The sequence below is a fragment of the Marmota flaviventris genome, chromosome X (genome assembly GCF_047511675.1).
Source record: "Marmota flaviventris isolate mMarFla1 chromosome X, mMarFla1.hap1, whole genome shotgun sequence".
NCBI classification, from domain to species: domain Eukaryota; kingdom Metazoa; phylum Chordata; class Mammalia; order Rodentia; family Sciuridae; genus Marmota; species Marmota flaviventris.
This window is the reverse complement of record NC_092518.1, coordinates 17,021,589-17,041,802: the sequence shown is the minus strand read 5'-3', so window position 1 is coordinate 17,041,802 and position 20,214 is coordinate 17,021,589. Positions and strand designations below refer to the sequence as shown.

The following is a 20,214-nucleotide window of genomic DNA, read 5'->3' as shown; positions in this document are numbered from 1 at the left end:
GAGTGTATACACAAACTTTTGTATAAATATGTATTTGGATTTTTCTCTCTCATTGGAAAATCAGTATTAAAAATGTGAAAGACCTTAAAGTAGATTTTTTCAATGAAAAGGCATTATCTAGCTTACTTTTCCAATTATCTGAATGTATATGACTCTGCACTTTTTATTATCTTTGAGCTGTTCAATAACTTTGTGTGATACTTTTCTATAGACATGCATATTCTGTCCAGGGGAGATTATCTTTAGTCCATGGAAAAAGCTAACTGTCCATTTATTTGTAAATTCGTTTTATTACTTCTGATTCAACTATATAGTTTGAATTTTTGTTGAACCTGTTGTAATATCTTACTAGTTTTCTCATTTATAATGAGTTAATACAGTTTTTGACATGAGCATTTTATATTTTGATGAGAGATATGAGTTTTAAAAAATTATTCTTTAACAGATTTGTATTAATGAGGGTCCTCCAGAGAAACAGAACCAACAGGGTATGTGTGTTTATATGTACACATACATGCTTATACATCCATATATATGCACATATACATGTATGTGCATTGTATATCTGCATATGTGCATATATATGTGACATAAATAAACATGAATGAAAGAGAGGGATCTCAGATGATTTTTAAGGAGTTAGCTCACAGAATTGTGGACATTTGGTACATGCAAAATGTGATGGAGTACACTGGTAGGCTGGAGACTTAAAGAAGATTTGCAGTTCAAATCCACAGGTTGTGTACTTGCTAAAGTATTTCTTACTCCAAGGAGGTCAGATTTGTTCTCTTGAAGCCTTCCACTGATTGATTGAGGGTCATCCACATTATGGAGGGTAATCTGCTTTATTCAAAGTCCACTGATTTAAGTGTCAATCTCATCTAAAAACTACTTTCACAGAAGCATCTATAATAATGTTTGACCAAAAGTATGGGTACCATGGCCCAGACATGTTGTCAGTAAAAGAAAATATTGAATATTTTCCCCAGAAATAAATGATAAAGGTTTTAGGAGACATATGCTTACCCTGATTTTAGTATTATACAACATACACATGTATCAAAACACCACATAGTATCCCATAAATACATAAAATTTTAATAAAGTATATAAAAACAAAAGCAAGAGTACATCTAAAAATAAAATTACCCATCATAAATTTATTAGTAATTTTGCTTAAATTCTTTATTAAGACTTTTTTATATTCTTATGAAAGCTGCTACATTAATTTACCATCTTAATCTGGCTATTTAATATGTTCATTCTCAGGAGATTAATGTTTTTGATGAGTATATATATATATATCAGACAAAAATATCGAAAACATAAATGGTGAGCAAAAGTTAGGATATGAAAAACAATTTGCAACAAAGTCCAGATTAAGTTGCAATGCAGGAACATTTGTGATTTATTAAGTATATCCGATATTGAAATGTTATAGATTCTAATTCTAGATGATGACATGAAACTTTTTCTAGATATTTTAAGATCACTGACAGCACTAGATGTGACAATATAAACCCAGGAGCACTTTCCCACTTATAATTTACTGGAATTTACCAATTATGTATGAGGAGTTGAGGGGTTTTTATTGGTGCTATTGTTTTGGTGGGGTCTAGAACTAAATATAGACCTGCTGACAATATTCTTATAGAAGGCTTAAGAAAACCAACCTGTAAGGCTGGGGTTGTGGTTCAGTGGTAGAGTGCTCACCTAGCATGTGTGAGGCACTGGGTTCAATCCTATCCTCAGCACCACATAAAAATAAATAAATAAATAAAATAAAGGCATTGTGTCCATTTACAACTGAAAAAAATATTTTTTAAAAAGAAAGTCAACCTGTAGTTTTTTGATAGTTAGATACTCATCTGGTGATATTTCTTCATAATGTACCCCCAAAATGGGGCTTGGGTAGGTTAGTAGCTCTCATGAGGGTAAAGTTTGCCAGTAATAGCTGCATATAAATAGTCAATTATATAGAAGGCATGGTTCATATGGATTCTTCCCAGGAGGAATAAACTTTGAGATGAGGAAAGAACAATGCCTAGATATTCTTTGTATAGGAAATTGAGAAGTGGCCCTCAAAGCAATATCAAGTTGGCCTCTTGAGAGCTTACTCCTTGCTATAAATTGCCTAAAATTTTAAATGTTAATGTCTATGTCACATTTTGGGATTTCTTCTTCATGCAATGAATAGCTAATAGTTGCTGTTAGTAAAGTACGAAGACATAGTGTATTGTAAATTGTTGGAATTAAACTAATCTCCCTTATGCTAATATTTAATTAATTAATTAATATGTGCAAAACACTATGCAAATGGAGTTTATAGGGGTATAAGGCTTTACAAAAAATTGTCCTATATAGTGAATTCAAGAAAATCATGAGTGTTTTAGCTTGAAATAAAGTAACCAGACCTCTAGAACTATGGGTCTCAAAATTCAGAATCACTTGGGGATTTATGAAAACACAGGTATCTGGGTCCTATTAACAGCAATTTTGATTCAGTAGTTCTGGGGTGGGGCCTGAAATTTGGAATTTAAACAAGTTTCTAGGTGTTCTGATGCTGAAGATTCTGAGAGTACACTTTGAAAACCAGGGCTAATGATTTAACACATTTAACATTGTGATCTACTGACCTTGAGGAAGTTCCATCAAAGACAAATAAAATTTCTTCTTTTCTCATATAGTAGGGAAAATGGCTATTTAGGTTATTAATTTAAAGCAGTGAATTATTATTATGTACATCATTCTTAAATAATATATTTTTAGGTTTTTACCTTGAAAGTTTATATATGATTTTTTTTTGTTTTAACATCATATTTTATTATAAGGCGGGGGGACTAGAAGTTGATTGGATATATATGATCTTTCTATGTAGCCAAATAATGATGGTCAAAGAAAAATCATGGTGCTTTTACCCAAGTTATTTGACACATATCCTCAAGTAGTTGGTGTTCTAAATATATTGTGAATAATTATGTGTATATATGTATATTTTAGTGTATTTTATATATTATTTACATATAAATATTCTAATATGTATATATGTATATGAATATTTATATGTATTTACATGTATGTAATTATTTATATGTATATAAGTATGTATAATGTATGCATATATACATATAAATATACATACATATATATATGAATATATACACATATGTAAATATATACATATATAAATACAAATATATATAAACACAAACACACATAATATTGTGATAGGTAATTTTATGTATTAACATGACTGATAGCTTTCCAGATATTTGATGAAACATTATTTCTTGATATTTCTATAAGGGTATTTCCAGAAGAGATTAGCATTTGAATCAATGGACTGAGTAAAACTAATTGCCCTCCCCAATATATGTGGGCCTCATCCAGTTAGCTGAGGTTCCTAATAGAACAGAATGTGGAGGAAGGAATTCTTGCTCTTTGCCTAACTGACTGAGCTGGGACATCAGTCTTCTCCTGCTCTAGGTCTAGGAATTAAACTAACATCAGCAACCCTGGTTTCCAGGCCTTTGAACTTGAACTGGAACTCCATAACTGGTTTTCTTGAGTCTGCAGCTTATAGTAGGCAAAATCATGGAACTTCTTAGCCTCTATATCCATGTAAACTAATTTCTTTAAAAAAATAAATTTCTTAATTTATATATAATATATTTATTTATAGAACTATAAAATCTACTGTTTGTTCTATTTCTCTGGGAAACAATATAAATATACATTATATATGAAAATATATACTCATATTTTCAATAATGTTTCAAGATATAATTGCCTTCAGTCTAGGACCTTGCCACTTGAGTGTAATCCTTAGATAAACAACAACATAACCTGGGAAATACATCATCTTGGCTCTCATCCCAGTTCTACTAAATCCAAATCTGTATTTTAACTCAATCTTTACATGATTCATTTTCCCATAAAAATTTGGGAAAATCTGATTTATGAAGTAATTTACTAAGAAACAAAACCAGTGATTTCAATGCGCAAGGAGATACTTTTTTGAACACAATGTGAAGAATCTGTAGACTGGCAGGGGAATTAGACTTAATAAGGTGTTCTAGCTGGGAGGCAGGGAAGAGCTGAGCTGTTGACCAGTCTGACTTTGGTCATGCTGAGTTTTTCTATTTGTGTAAAAGAAACCCATTAATTAAGTAGCCTTAGATTCTAAACAACATGGAGAAAAATCAATTAGAACACCTTGGAGAGTGAGAGAGAATTGGGAAAAATTCATTATCAGATAGCCAGGATTTCTTGAGAGGAGAGGTCAGGTATGACCTCTCCCTGTCACCAAGTAATGATGACCAAAAAACCAATCACTGGCAAATGACTGTTTTTGCCCAAGCCATTTGACACTTAAAAAAATCTATAAGTAGCAAACATCATAAATAATCCTTGATTTCTGTAAACCAAAGAAAAATGCACAAACTGGCTAGTTCAAATGATAGGTAAACAAGTTCAGCACTATTGTTTTATCACTTGTTTTTTGCCACTGTTTTTTATGTTTTCATGGGTTTGAATTGAACATGGATTGTCCAGTAAGAGTAAATAAAAATAACATCATTCTCTGCATTTGAGATTTCAATTCAGGGTAACTTATTTTATGAGTGCTGGGAAAATTACCAGACTGGTTTTATAAAGCTTCAGTGCAACAAAGGCAGCAGCCTGTTATGGTCACCCTACTTCCTCTCCTACACTTTTTTAGCCTTTTCTCCATTCTGTAATTTAATGGATCTTTTAAAAATATAAATTATAACACATCACTTCTCTGCTCAAAGCCCTTCAAGGGTGTCCCATCGTACATAGAATAAAATCTGCAATCCTTATTGTGCCCTCCAAGGTCATTATCTAGCTTCTGGATCTCCCTCTGATTATTACTCTTGTGGTTTTCTTCCCTCACTGTCTTTAATTGATAAATATGCCAGGGTCCCAGGGCCTTTGTTCATACTTGCTTCACACAGCTTCCCTTCTTAATTCTTCATGGTTTCTTTTCCGGTTACCTCCATGGTGGGATTTCTCTAACCACCCAATCTGAGCTTGTACCCCACTATAGTCCCCATATGTGGTCTTTGTTTTCTTCATCCTGATTTTGTAATAAGTAATAATTTGTTTGCCTATCTCTCCCACTAGAAAAGCATTGGTATGTTTTGCTTCCCATTATATTTCTATGCCTGGAACATAGGAAAGTTTCAGCAAAAATATTTTTAATATATTATTTATTTATGTTTATGTGGTGCTAAGGATCAAGCCCAGTGCCTCACACGTGTGAGACAAGCACTCTACCACTGAGCCATAGCCCCAGCCCCTTCAGTAAATATTTATTAAGTGAATTATATAATCTAGTCAAGTTATCCTTTGGTTCAAGCATTCAAATAGTTTCATCATAACTCAATGAACATATTTGAATAGTTGTGGGCTCTTGTTTACCCTTCTAAGTGTAGGGCCACAAGAAGAAAGCTATTTATTTATTGTATGTTTTCTGGCCCTATGCTTGTATTATTTCATTATTTTTGTTCACAACAATTTTGTGAAGAAGGCATTATTTTAATCATTTTATAAATGGCTAAATGTAGTTGTAATGGTTTAATCCAAATTCATAAAGCTAAAATATGTTGGCATTCTTTAGAATAAAAGGCACCACAATAAAGTAAAATTAGCCACAGTTCTAAAGAAGATGTTACCAAACCATATAATTGACAAACGATTAATAGGCAGAAGAAATTAAGAGCACATACAAATCAACTAAGAAAAAAATAGATGGTCCTATAGAAAATGCGATAAACACTATGAATAGTCAATTTACAAAGGAAGAATTTGGAATAACTGATAAACAGATGATGTTTCACCTATCAAGTAATCACAAAACGGAAATTGTATATGCCTTTAAAGAAACTCCTGCATATAAGTATGAAGAGATTTGTGTAAGAATATTTATTATAACATTGTAATAGCGAAAAAAGCAACAACAAATCCCCTCAAACCTACAAATAGCCTCTACATCTATCCATAGAGTAACAGACAAATGTTAACATGGCCATAAGATGACATGCTATACAACAATTTAAATGAATGAACCACATCTATAAATATCAGCTTTAGTAATTTTCACTATATAATGTGCAAAGATAATTTTCAAAATAATTTATGTGGGAGTACATTATGTAAAATTTAAAACATGAAAAATACTACTATTTATTGTTTATAGGCACATGTGTAAGTAGTAGACATAGAAAGTGTACATGGGAATAATATGTACCAACTTCAGGAGAGTAATTATTCTCAGAGTGCAAGGAAGGTATATAAGATAAAGTAGGAGAATTTTAGCTTCTCTATCTTTAATTTCTTTAAATGAAGTCTAAAACAAATATATAAAATATTAACATTTAGTAAATGTAGATTATAGGCATCTGTTATTTTTTCAATTTCATGTATTTTTATAATTAAGAAAAATAATATGATAGAGCTTGTATCAGACCTAGATCTTTCTTTTCAAAGCCAGAGAGTTGTTTTTTTTTTTTTTAATTTTTTGTTGTTGGCTGTTCAAAACATTACATAGTTCTTGATATATCATATTTCACAATTTGATTCAAGTGGGTTATGAGCTCCCATTTTTACCCCATATACAGATTGCAGAATCACATCAGTTACCTAGGCTCCTTAAGAGCAATCCTAGATCTGCATCATAGAGCTATTTCTCTCACCAGTATTATCAGGAACATAATTAGACATAATTTTGCAGTGGTTATTGAGTGGCTATATCCCAGGAGGTCAAGATCTATCTCAGGCCACATGATCAAAGAGTACAGGGTCAATAAATGGTGGGATTATTGGCAAAACAATGAATACTTTGTTGTGCATTCCTGAGTCAGATGGATCAGGGCACATGTGGTAGATCGGGATGGGCATACATGCCAGAGCCCCCATACTTTCTAATTTCTGTCACCACTTTAAACATGGGGCTATGTGAGTGTGCATTTTGTTACTTTGTTACTGCAAAGTAAGTCAGTAGATGGAAAAGTTTTGACCATCTTTTGCAGTCCAGCTGGTTTCTTTGTCCTTCTAGATCTTTCATAGGAGCATAAGTCTTTCATTTAAAACAATTTTTTTAGTTGTTGATGGTACTTTATTTTGTTTACTTACAAGCAGTGCAGAGAATCAAACCCAGTGCCTCACACATGCTAGGCATGTAGCTCTAGCACTGAGCTACAACCCCAGCCCAAGTCTTCTGATTATGTCTGTCTTATAGTTCAAAAAGTCACCAGGGTTTGTCATAAAAATCCTACAAAATTATGTTTCTGGGTAAACAATGGACCTTGACTCCAATAATGGAAATCATTGACTCTGGCAATTTAAACAGTGGTCTATACCATTTCTTCTTTTTTTTTTTTACACAAAATGATGGTTAATTTAGGAGACTATAAGGTTCAGAGTTGGGGTTGACACATGTATGTAGACTCTTCAACTCCTAGCCATGACATCTATGATTGAAAGTCTCAAAAAGGTATAAGATCCATGTATATGATAACAAAAGAATATCTGGGAAAAATTCTATTAAACATTTCCTCTGAACCAATCAATTTTGTCTTTGAAATGTCATCTCCCAATGGTTTAGTACACATTTAACCATATAGTTTATTTTCCTTCTCTTCAAACTTATTTGACCCTCAAGTAATACTTTGTATAATATTTTTTAAATTAATTAATGTATTTTAATTAGGTATATATGACAGCAGAATGCTTGATTCATTGTACACAATTGCAGTACAACTTTACATTTCTACGATTGTACACAATGTACTGTCACACCATATGTTCAGTTATACATGTACCTAGAATAATGATGTCCATCTCATTCTACTCTTTCCTGTCCCCATGCACCCGCTATATCCTCCCTACCTTTTGCCCAATGCAAGTTCCACCATTTTTCCCATGCCTCCCTGCTCCTGTCATAGATCAGCATCTACTTATTAGAGAGAACATTTTTGGGACTGGCTTACTTTACTTAGTATGATATTCTCCAACTCCATCCATTTACCTGCAAATGCCATAATTTTATTCCCTTTTAGTGCTGAGTAATATCCCATCATGTGTATGTACCACAATTTCTTTATCCTTTCATCTATTGAAGGGAATCTAGGTCCACTTCCACAGTTTAGCAATTGTGAATTGTGCTGCTATAAACATCCCCAAAGTTGTACTCTAAGATATTTTTGTGAAGCAGCAATGTGATTAATATTTACTTAGTTTTCTACATGGACTTCTTAAATCCCAGCATATAAAACTGATATATTGAGATACCACATCAATGATAAATGAATATGATAATTAGATATGTGTTAAATAAGAAAAAATCTATGTTGTGTTGAGGGAGTTATCCTAAATCAATTTCTTTGTGGTTTAGGTTGATTTGAAAAATAGTGCCAAGAAACAACTTAGTCTTATATAAATCCTAAGTGTAAAGCTCAACATGTAATTTTACTGCTAAAATGTAAATATCTAAATATGATAATGATGACAATGAAACTTTCATGTAAAAGTATTTTGAGGGCAGTTAACTTTAAGCAAAATGAGTTGTCTTATTTTAGACAATAAAGTTTATTAATTGAACAGCTTCAAGTTTTATCAAGAATAACCTTGGAAATTATGATGATATAAACATTATTGTGAGTACTGTCCTTGAAAATGGATATTAAAATTCAGTAGAGTTAGATATTGCTCATCAGATGATCTTATGAAAGTTTCCTGAAAGAAAGGGATAGATATGTGGTAGAATAAATAATAATGGATATACCAATGAATTGATTCCCTAGATAGTAAGAAAATGCTCATATTTTAAAGAAATTCTAAAAATGAAATATAATAGTCTCTGCATGACAGCTGAAAATGATAACTGAATCCATAACCTGATAAATATATGAGTTTTCTTTATAAGGAAAACAATTCAATACTATAGCTTCTGAAGTGCCTTTTCCTGTATTTACCTTCTGTCAAAGACCAAAATGGGTTCCTAGTAGCTAAGTTTGTGCTAGAGAGCCTCCCACCCCTAGCCCTCCCACCCACAACACTTGATTGGATCATGAGTGGACATCTGATCCAAATTAGACCTCTCTTACAGACATGAACTTGGAGCTAAGACATTCTAGCCTGTTCCAGATTGATGATTTGAAAGATGTAATATACATCAGGGAGCTTTGGAATCTGCCATCTTCTACCATGTGCATAGAGAGAAGCAAAGGCAGTCTGTGGAGAGAGAACATAGAGTAGACATGCAGAGAAAAACAGAGGCCAAGAACATACATTTATAATTGATTGATAGACTGAATGAGTGTCCTCCCCACAGAAACACCTCCAAAAATGAAATTGACACATTTTTGGCATCTTTTATAATACATTAACTTTTTTAATTTATGGGAGTGACATATTGAATTGATATGATTGTTACCTCTTTCTATCTTCTCCTTTTTAAAAAAAACATGGAATATAATCTTAACATTTTTTATCTCGGGTGCTTTATATGTGTATCATTTAATCTCTGTGAAGTACAAATTAAAATTGCCATCCGCATTTTATAGTTGAACAAACCACAATTTAATGCCTTTATATGACTTGCCTAAACTCATCTAATTAATTGCAAGTGGCTAAACTGAGACACACTCAGGCCTTTCTGACTCCTAAAAACTATACCCTTAACCATTATCTTGTTTTGAATCTGGGAACAGCAACTGATATCTTCCAGCAATGAGACAGAGATCTTGATATCTTTCATGTACATGAACAATACGTTCAGCTTAATCTGAATACTGCATGATGTTCTGAATTCCATATGACAGAATGAGGTCTGGAGGAGGCAAGAGTAAGGAAGGTTGTGTTCTCAGGAAAACCAGACATACACAGTGTGTGTATGTGTATGTATATGTATGTTTTATAGAAGGCAAGAAAGAGACTCTTTTAGAAACAGAAAGCACATATTCCCTTTAGTTATTTTACACTCCCTTATACACGAGACACCAGTTAAGTTTGAATGAAATATCATATTTGATTTCATAAAAGACACTGTAAGTGTGTATGTGTGTGGGGGGTAGGAGGGCCCACAAACAAAACAAAACCATAAATGCCACATTTATTCATTCCAGAGAAAATTGAAACATTATATAAAATAGCATATAGATCCTCAAAGGACACAAGCCTAAAATCAATTAGTTTGAGCTTCAAAGGGATTTTGCTGAATATAAGAAATGGGTTTCCAGTGAAATTTTTATTAGAACCCTAAACACATTGGCATACTTATTGCTGAAATTTCATTTCATGTTGTAAGCTTAGAAAGATTGGATGGACTTTATTTAAGCTGAATAAATATAATTGCACACATTTTACCCTGGTAGAAGAGCTAGAAGAAAACAGAAGTTTGCAGTAGGAGAGGGGACCTGAAGGCTAACATTTACATATGGTAGAAGCAATGATGGATTTTAGATTTTATTTCTGTGCTAGTTGGGGAGAAGACATCAAACATTACAGTTGGTCTGTGAACTTGAGCAACACTGAACAACTTTGGTGGTAATTTGGAAGTGAATTAAAGGAGTCAACATAGAAAGAAGACCAGCCTTCCTCCCATCTTTCTACTTAATTGTAGATTTTTATTCAATCAATACAACAAGAAATCCTGAATTACCATTTTTTTTTAATTACAGAAAGGACATTTGAGTTGCAAGAAGGGAGGTGGAGAGAAAAAAATGTTTTATTAATATTTGTGTAAAAACACTTGGTTTTTGCTTTAAAAATTTGATTTTAAAGCTCAGGTAGGAAAGCAAACATGGCCTGCCTATTCCCCTCTCTCTATTTATTTTCCCCTCTTATGAAAAGGGTTTTTTTAAAAATTTACTTGTGTCCAAGAGAAGATTCCCATTGCTTTTGGCTATGTGTCTCCATTAGGTAGAATTGTTCACCCTGAGCCCCTTTAGATTGTTGGCTGCAAGAAATTCTCTGGTTGGCTACATTTCAAATCTGTCAGAGCCAGATGTACTCTAGATGCATCCAAGTGTGATGCTGTTAAAGCTGTTGGTTCAGATGACCTTGATACTGTGTCTCTTCCTGACTGTAGTTTAAGTTTTCTACTCTGGCTTCTCACTTCTTCCCCTAACTGATGCTGACCGTTCAAAAACTGGTCTTTTTTATATGCTCCCAATTTCTATAAAATTACAGCAATTCCCTATAGAGTCTTGCATTTTCAATGTCCCTATCAAATAAGCATCCAGTGGAAGAGTTTAATTTGCTTACAGTCAACTCTCCAAGTAAATTATACCTCATTGGAAAATTCTCTGCTTCAATATAAGATATTTTATATCTGTTTTTCTAATTTTATAGTTGAGAGATATTGGGATGCTAGCTATAGTTGAATCACTGTGTCTTAATCAATTTGTTATTTCATATAATGTGAAGTTTAGAAGTAGAGGATTCCTGGATGTATTAGTTGAGTCCAACAAATTTACTGGAGGTAACACCCATGAAAGTTAAGGTGGAAAATTATCAGCAGTTGTCAGGGAAATCCTTCTGAATGAAGTTCAGGTTTGATGCCCATGAACAAAAAGGGAAAAGAAGGAGGATTGAGTAGGAAGAGCCTAAGACTGCAGTGAGGCTCTAAGAAATTAAAACCAGCCTAACAAGAGCTCTGCCAAATTATGACCCATAGAGCACTCTTATGTATGGTAGAAATGACAGTACCCTAGTGTTTACTATGTTCAGTTATTAACTGGGGCTTCCTGCAAGATTTTGGCCTTGACTCAGATGCTATCTTGGATTATTTTCAGTTTGGAGGCTGTCAGCTAACTGCACTCTTTGCAACTAATCAGCACTGAAGATCTGAGTGGCACACCTCCATGACTTCCATGTAGAGTTGCTTAATTCAGTAGCATGGCTATACCATCCAGGATCCAGGTATTTTCCAAATTTCAATTAGGTCATGCTTAGCATGTTGCTATTCTTCTTTAGATAGACTTCCTCATTGTCTAAAAACAACAGTCACAACATTATGCCTTCGCACTATGGTGTACCAAAGCAGGAAGGAGAACTTAATCCTCACGTTTCTGTTTGTAACAAAAACAACTTTCTCTAAAGCTGCCAAGCAGATTTTCTTCTAGTCCTATAAGCCAGGTGTGTGTCACATGCCCATGCTTCATCCACAGGGCATCTTGGAAAGTGACTTGCTGAGTTTTACAACCTCTAAAATGAGAAGTGCCTTATACCAGCAAATAGGAAGAGAAATAGGAAGGAGGGGTGGGGACAGCTGTTGGTCAGGTATAAACTACCAGTATCTGCTACCCTAAGTATAGCTAAAGTGACACTTACTTTTATTCCCAGAAATTCAGATATTATAAATTGGTTACTAAATTTGAAATTTATTACACTGGTAGGATCTTTTGCTTATCTTGCATGGCCCCCAAATTCGCATCCCTTCCACTAGCCAGGAACTTGAAGGCTTTACTTCAGTCTTTCTTCAGATCATTTCTTACTTTTATTGTTGTCATAGTTTGTACTTTATTAAATGACTAAGTGATCAGATATCCAACAAAACTATTTAGACTAATTTTTTAAAGGACCGCTGAAAAGTCTGATTACAAGCTTTCAGTTTACCATGTGGCTTCTCTAGTGCTTGAAAGCTTCAGAGGCACCTAAGGACCAAGGAGAAGAGTAGGACAAACATTGAAATATTGTGTAGTGTTAAAAATGCCTGTATAGGGTTCTTATTTTAATATAAACTTGAATAACTGTATGCTTTCCCTAATATGTTTCTCATCTTCTCTATGTTTTTGTACACTATAGCCTGCTTCTTTGATAAATCTATTATTTTCAGCACTATAAGCTCTCTGCTACTTTCCCACTTTTCTGTATTTGGAAAAGCTATGTGACCTTTCTAAGCATTAGTCTCCCAATCCATTGTTGCAGGGTGCTGTCCTTTGCATTATGTTTGTCCCTAACCTCTACCCTCTAGATGCCAGTAGGAATCCTGATCCTTGGTAAGAATAACTGAGACTGTTTCCAGACATTGCCAAGTATCCCTTCATGGAAAAAATCGATTCCAGTTAAGAATTGTAGAATATACCAAAGATGGCAAGGTTGGTAGAGTTTTCTATATTACACAGCACATCTCAAATAAGTATCTTTTTGTTTTTTCTTTCTAAAGTCCCTTCTGGGTTGGTTTTTTTAAAATTTTGTTTTCTTCAGTTGTTATTTGCTTAATCTATTGCATGCTTTTTCAATTATGATACTATTGACATTTGGTGCAGATAATTATTTGTTATAAGAGAAGCTTCTCCTATGCATTGTGTGATTATTAGTGGCACCCTTTGGACTGTACCCAGGAGATAGCAATACTACCAACCATCAAACCTAGTTGTGAAAACCAAATCTGTCTTTAGACATGGAAAAAATTAGCTCTAGGAGAGAACCATTGATGCAGACGATAGCAGCTGTAGGAAGTTTGTAGGGTTTTATTCTGAATAACCTGTAAAATCTTACTTAGAATTCTTCTATTTTTCCTTTGAATTTCCATCTTGGCTACTGTGCAATTAGTTTTGTTTGTTTTGTTTTACAAATACTCAGAGATTCTCCATCTCAGCGCTATTTTTCTGGGCCAGATAAATCTTTGTCATATGCAGTTGTCCTTATAGGGTGTTTAACCATCTCTACCCACTAGCTAGCAGCACCTTATCTTCACTCCCACCCAAAATTGTAACAACCAAATATATCATGGTCTCCTTGGGAGCAAAATCATCCCTGGTTGAGACTGTTGTTCTATCTCTACTTACCTTTTTCTGTAAGCTGTCTCTTCTTTTCATCCTGTGTTTTAGAAAAAATGCGTACTTCTCTCCTTTTCTTACCCAGAGACATTGAGTGATAATTTTTGTTATTGTTATTTAAACATGATTGAAGAATATCACTATCTCATATTGCATCGTTTTTCTAACAAATACAGCATTTCCCCTAAAAGGAATTCTGGCAAGTAACATATACTCATTTGCCAAACATTTCTCATTTATCCTCTGAGTTAATAGGAATAGACCACTTGAGTTTGTGTTTTTTGTTTCATGTTCTTCTATATAGACTACCTTTATAGTAGAATAAATTGCTTATACCTCTATTTCACTACATCTAAATTTTGGGCAACCTCAGGACGAGTATATTGTCTTCCACATAGATACTACATTGAAATAAAAAAGAATGTAAATATTGTAATCAGGTACTTCTAGGTTAAAATACTGCTTAATTTCTCTTTAACCAGTGTCAGTAACTTTAGACAAGTTAGCTACTCTGACCTTCTTTCATCCTCTGTTTAGTAGGGGTACTATTACCTTTTGAGGGGGTAAAAAGCACTTGATATATGTTACTCAACAATGTTAACCATTGTAATTAATTTTATCAGGAGATACTAAGACCCATATAAAAGCCTTTAAAGGCAGAGTGTAAACCTCAAATACCTATACCTAAAATCTCTGCCTCTTTCTTTCATTTAATTTCTGACCTATTTGTGGACATAGCTTAGACATGTTAGGGAAAAGATTTTTGCATTATTTTTTGTTTATTTTGACAGACAGGTTAAGGCTGAACACTGAATTTTTTGTTTATTTAGCATTATTGTGGAGATTTTGTTTTGCAGGTGTGAGAGATATATTGCTTCTAAAGAGAGCACAAGAGAGAATTCTAAATAAGAGGTTTACTAAAATTGTTTTTTTATGGCAAAGTGTCAATTGAGATTTTAACATTTTCCCCAGTGCATGATATATTTTTTGCTTTCGTATTCATTCCCCTGATGTGTGTGTAATATATGGTTTTGACCTTTTCAAGACAAATTGAATTAAAAATATAATATAATGAAAAGAAAAAGCAAATAAAAGAAAACCTTCCAGACACATTACAAAAATCAATTTAAAAAGCAGAATGTACTATTCTGATAATTAAAAAGAGTTTCTCTTTTCAATTTATTATGCAAGGATACAATTTTACCTAAACAATAAAATGTGAATACTAGACTGGGGTATATAATTTTAGTTATATCACAGAAGCTTAGTGGTGAAGGGGACCCCAAAATTATTTAATATAACCATTTCAATTTATGAGTGGAGAAATTGAAGTGCAGAGAAGGCAAATAACTGCCCCAGAATTTTAAACAAATTTTAGTTTCAAAAATGACACAAGGATCTGATTTCTAGTAAACCAGACACGTTGCTCTGTTGGATACATCTAGCTGATAAAATAGAATTGTTAAATCTTTTTAAAAATTTAGCACTTATTTTTTGATGAACTAAAAATTGGGGATTGGTAATGGAGACATTTTTATGGGTATGGCACCAATAAATGGTTTGGGGGCGGGTAAGGAGAATCTTTTAACTGGGATAAACTTGATGAAAACTATGCTTCAATTTAGTACACTATTTTAAAACAAACAACAACAATGAAAACACCATCACCATGCTTGTCCTCTTCCAAGTATTTTGGAGAAGACAGAAGGACATAGAATGCTATTAAAAAACAAAACAAAACAAAAAATCTAGAGTTTAAGCAATATCTAACATTTAATTTTTGCTCACATAATAATCTATCACTCTCATTTTAAAACATTTTGTTTATTAGGGAACATGTACAACTGTAAAAGCTTAGCAGTATTATTTAAGAATTGATTGTTTCTTCAGAATTCCAGTATATTTCTAATATTGTGTCTCTTGAATACTGCATATATTTAATATGCTTTAAGTCTTCCTTTAGCCTGGTGGAGTTTTTCAACAAAAAACTTTAATAAAACTTCTTGGATTTTCCTTGATACTTTCTTGATCTTCTTTCTGTGTCTTTTTTTTGTTCATGAAGTTGGTATTCTTCTGCCATGGTTGCAAGATCTTCTGGGATACTCTGACTTGCTCTTTTTAGAATTTTAATTAATTCATTGGCAGTCTTTGAATCACTTTTAGTGAAAAGGGTTATCGAAATACCAGTCTTCCCTGCTCTTCCAGTACGTCCTACTCTGTGCACATATTCTTCAATATTCCGTGGGAAATCGTAATTATATACATGTGTGATGTCATCAACATCAAGTCCTCGAGATGCTAAATCAGTTGCAATCAGTATCTTCACTCTTCCAGTTCTGAAGTCCTCTAATGCTTGTTCTCGATCACTCTGATCTCTGTCACCATGCAGTAATTGTATAGGTATGCCTTGGATGCTTAAATCACTTGATAGGTCATCAGCAATAAGTTTTTTGCTGACAAACACTATGACTTTATCTTGGGGTGACATGTTTTTTAGGAATTCTTGGATAAGAGCTCGTTTTTCTTCTTCTGTGGTAACAATTACATTTTGCTTCACTGTATGTACAGCAGCCAGATCTAGAGTACCCACATAAACAATCATAGGCTCTTTCAAATAAGAATGTGCAAGTCGACGCACAGTATCTGGCCAAGTTGCACTTGTCATAATTGTCTGTCGGTCTGGGCGCACATCTAGTAAAATCTTCATTATCTGGTGTTCAAACCCTAGATCCAACATTTTGTCTGCCTCATCCAAGACCAAGTAGGTTATACTTCTTAGATTGACAAAATTATTCATTTGCAGATCATTTAGTCTTCCTGGAGTTGCAATAATGATATCTACACCTTCTGTAATAGCTTGTATTTGCTCCTTTCTGTTTCCACCACCATATATACATACACTTTTAAGACCTTCATATGAATACTTTGAACATTCAGAGTTCACCTGAAGAGCTAATTCTCTAGTTGGTGTAAGAACTAGCATGCCCGGTCCATTCCTTTGTTCTTTAGGTACTGGTTGAGAACTGAGATGAATAAACCCAGGCATTAAATAGGCCAATGTTTTGCCTGTTCCAGTTTGGGCCACTCCTATAAGATCTAGTCCTTGTAGAATAATTGGCCATGCTTGTGACTGAATTGGTGTTGGCTTTTGGAAGCCAGCCATTGTTATGTTTCTCAGCAGTTCAGGATATTGCTGGAACATATCTTTAAATTTACAAGTTGGATTAGGGATGATGCGTTTCTCAGCAATTTTCGAGTCAACACATATTATGTTGAAATTTTCCTTTCTCCAGTTATCCACCTCAGCTTCAGACATCAAGCTTGTTTCTTTGGATTCTATGTAAAAATCTTTCTTAATTGGTGGTAAATCTGCCCATTTTATTTTTTCCCATTTCATAGATTCTGCCCGGATTTGGTCCCAATCTAACAGTGGTTGAGCCCTTCTGCCGGTGTAATTTGTGCTTAAACTGCTTTCAGAAGGGAGTTGGGATGCAGCATTATTATCAGGAGATTGGAATGGGGCATTATCAGCATATTTTGAAGTGTAGCTTTGTTGTTTTTTAAGAAGAGTTTCTATGGCTTCTTTTGCCTTTGCTTTCATGCCATGGCTACCAAAAATTTTTACCTCTGCTTCAGAATCCCCCTTTATGATCTGTATCTTAGTGTTTGTTAAATGTTGTATATCTTTTATTTTTGATCCACCGCGACCAATTACTACACCAACCATATTGTTGTTCAAGCTAAAACAGAGTGGTGGTTCACGTGATCCTGTGGCCCTAGGCCCCAGATGGTCTGAGAGACTACTCCAGCCATAGTCTCTGCCTTGGTGTTGGCCTTGGCATTGGCCCAGATCACTATCTCTGTCTGGGCTTCCGCCTCTGACAGGATCACTGTCTTGGCCTTGGCTTCTGCCAGGATTTCTGCCTCGGCCTCTGCCATCCCAGCTTCCGCCTCCCTGGCCTCCACTGTGTCGCCCTCCTCTGCCTCGGCCTCTACCTTCTCGAGCTCCACCACGGCCACCCCTATTATCCCAGCTGCCTCCAGGATCTCTTGGATTAGACTCCACCCTCTTCCACTCTGGAGCCCAAGACATTGTGGAGTGATAGTAAAGTTAGGGTGGCCTCTTGCCTACATACATTCGGAAGAATGACAGGATTTAGATCTCTCCTCAGGCACAGCGGAACCAACGGACTTGGTCGGTGGTGGCAGTTATTTGTAGTTAGCCACTACCTTTACCTAGGGAACCAGTGTTTGATGTGGGGGAGGGGTTTAACCGATTGGCCAATCACAGGGCCAAGACTACGATGTGTAAGCAGGCATTTGTGATGTAAAATTTAAAAAGACACACACTCTCATGGACTAACCCCGCCTACAATTAAACAAATTTGAGAATTTTGTCATTAACTTAAAACAATTGAAAGTTTATTTTTTAACTGATACATAAGAATTACATATATTTATGGGATACTTTGCGATGTTTTGATATTTGTAGACATTATATAATATTTAAATTCAGTTAAACTTAGCTATCTCCTCAAACATGAATCATTTGTCATGAAAACATTCAAAATCCTTTATTCTAGCTCTTTCAAATATACAAGTATAATTTTATCCATAGTTATCTAACTGTTCAGTACACACCAGAATTTCTTACTGCTATCTAACTCTAACTTAGTATCCGTTGACCAATCTCTTCCCATTCCTCCCTTCCCCAGGTCTCCTTAGTCTCTAGTAACTGCTATTCTACTCTCAACTTCTATGAGACTGACTTTTTTAGATGCCGCATATGAATGACAACATATGGTACTTGTCTTACTGTGCTTGTTTTATTTGACTTAATAATCTCCAGTTTTATCTATGTTGTCACAAATGACAAAGTACATACTATTTTCTAATAGTCCATTGTGTGTATGTATATAGACATTTTGATTCTTTAATTTTTTTTCTGGATATTTAGCTTATTCTCCTCAAATTAGTTCTGGTTCATCTTGGGACACACTTTCAAACAGGTCTTGAACTTATACACATTGGCCTTTTTATAAGCCAATTATTTCTGTAGGAGAAAAAAGACTTTTTAAAATCATGTTATTTGTTTATATATTTGTATGTTTATTTATTTTAGTACACTCTCAAGGGCCCAGTTCCCATTTAAATGCAGTTCTTACCAACAATACTTGGTCTAGAAAAATTCATTGCTTCCTTTTATCTAGCGTAACTTAAAACATACCATCAAAAGTCTCTTAGATGAACAATATAGGATAGCATTTCTTCCTTATTATTCAGCTAAACACCAGTGCTTGTCCAGACAGTTTCTAGATATTATTATAAGAATGATGATTAGAAGAGACACATTGAGACATGAGGTACTTTAAATAATTTTTAATAGTTTGCCACTTTTCCCAGAATTTCTTGATTTTTTTCTCTCCCTGTGGTTTCATATATTCCAAGATCTTTCCATGAGAAGGTTGTGTAGAAGTCATTTATTAGGTCTAATCTAGAAAACAACCTGATAGCAATCTGGACAGGTGGACATCTAGCATCTATTTAGCATCTATTCCACTTATGAAGTGATTTAGTGGTTGCAGCTATTATACTACTTTTTTTCTTCCTTAGGTCATTCTACTCCTTTGAAGTCACAGACTTAAGTTCCATTCTCCTTGTGTATTTAAGGACCAGTGTCAAATCCCCCTGAGGGTTTCTTTTTATCAGAGTAATATCCCCAGTTTGTTCAATGTTTCTTGCTATGGCCCAGTTTATTCGATGCACATAATCTTGTTCCTTCTCCTTTGTAAATAATTCATTGAGGACCTTTTGTAACATAGCACATAGAATTAAAAAAAATAAAATTGGCAGAAATGATCATATTAATACTATTAAGGCCTCTTCACTGACTTAATAGTTGTACTAATTCAGCCTAAGAACTCCTTGCTGCTCACAGTAACCTGATGGGTATTTAAGTTCATTTTTCTTCATCTTATGCTTAATTTACCTTTAGTTTTATTTAACAAAAGTAGATTATGTATTTATCCTTTATTATTTTTCCCTTTACATTTGGTCAATTGATGTGGCCTATTAAATATGATTTTAATGATTATTTTTTTGTCCATGATATTATTCTCTACTTTCAAGCCTTCTGAAAATTTAATGTTCACAGTGTCTTTTCCTTTTTAGGGAAAGTTGATAAAAATTTGAACATGGTTGAGTTTAGCATCTGTGCCACATTGGGGGAAAACTTCTCTATGTCAGCAACTTTACTGAAAGATACATTTTGAAGAAAAAGAAGGCTGCTGGCTAAATATGTTTTGGAAATATAGCACCCTGCGTTCTCTCTTTTAAGAGTTTGTAGAAGTTCAGATACTTTTAAGTATTGATAAAATGAATTGTTTAATCCAAAGTTTCCCATAGG

The 20,214-nt window shown here is 34.1% G+C and overlaps 1 protein-coding gene across 1 annotated transcript; it reads right to left on the bottom strand.

Moving 5' to 3' along the window:
- Positions 1-15,798: 15,798 nt before the first annotated feature.
- Ddx53 (DEAD-box helicase 53) lies at positions 15,799-17,901 on the bottom strand. The gene is made up of 2 exons (XM_027927258.2): positions 17,820-17,901; positions 15,799-17,624 (listed from the first exon to the last, which is right to left on the bottom strand). Exons 1-2 carry the CDS (start codon positions 17,899-17,901, stop codon positions 15,799-15,801), a joined length of 1,908 nt encoding a protein of 635 aa, XP_027783059.2.
- Between the last annotated feature and the right edge of the window lie 2,313 nt (positions 17,902-20,214).

Excerpts from the sequence above, each read along its gene's own strand:
- Ddx53 (XM_027927258.2), bottom strand. The coding sequence starts at position 17,901 with ATGTCTTGGGCTCCAGAGTGGAAGAGGGTGGAGTCTAATCCAAGAGAT. Across the intron at positions 17,625-17,819 it reads GGATAATAGGGGTGGCCGTG|ACTATGGCTGGAGTAGTCTC; the intron begins GTGGAGCTCGAG and ends ACCAAGGCAGAG.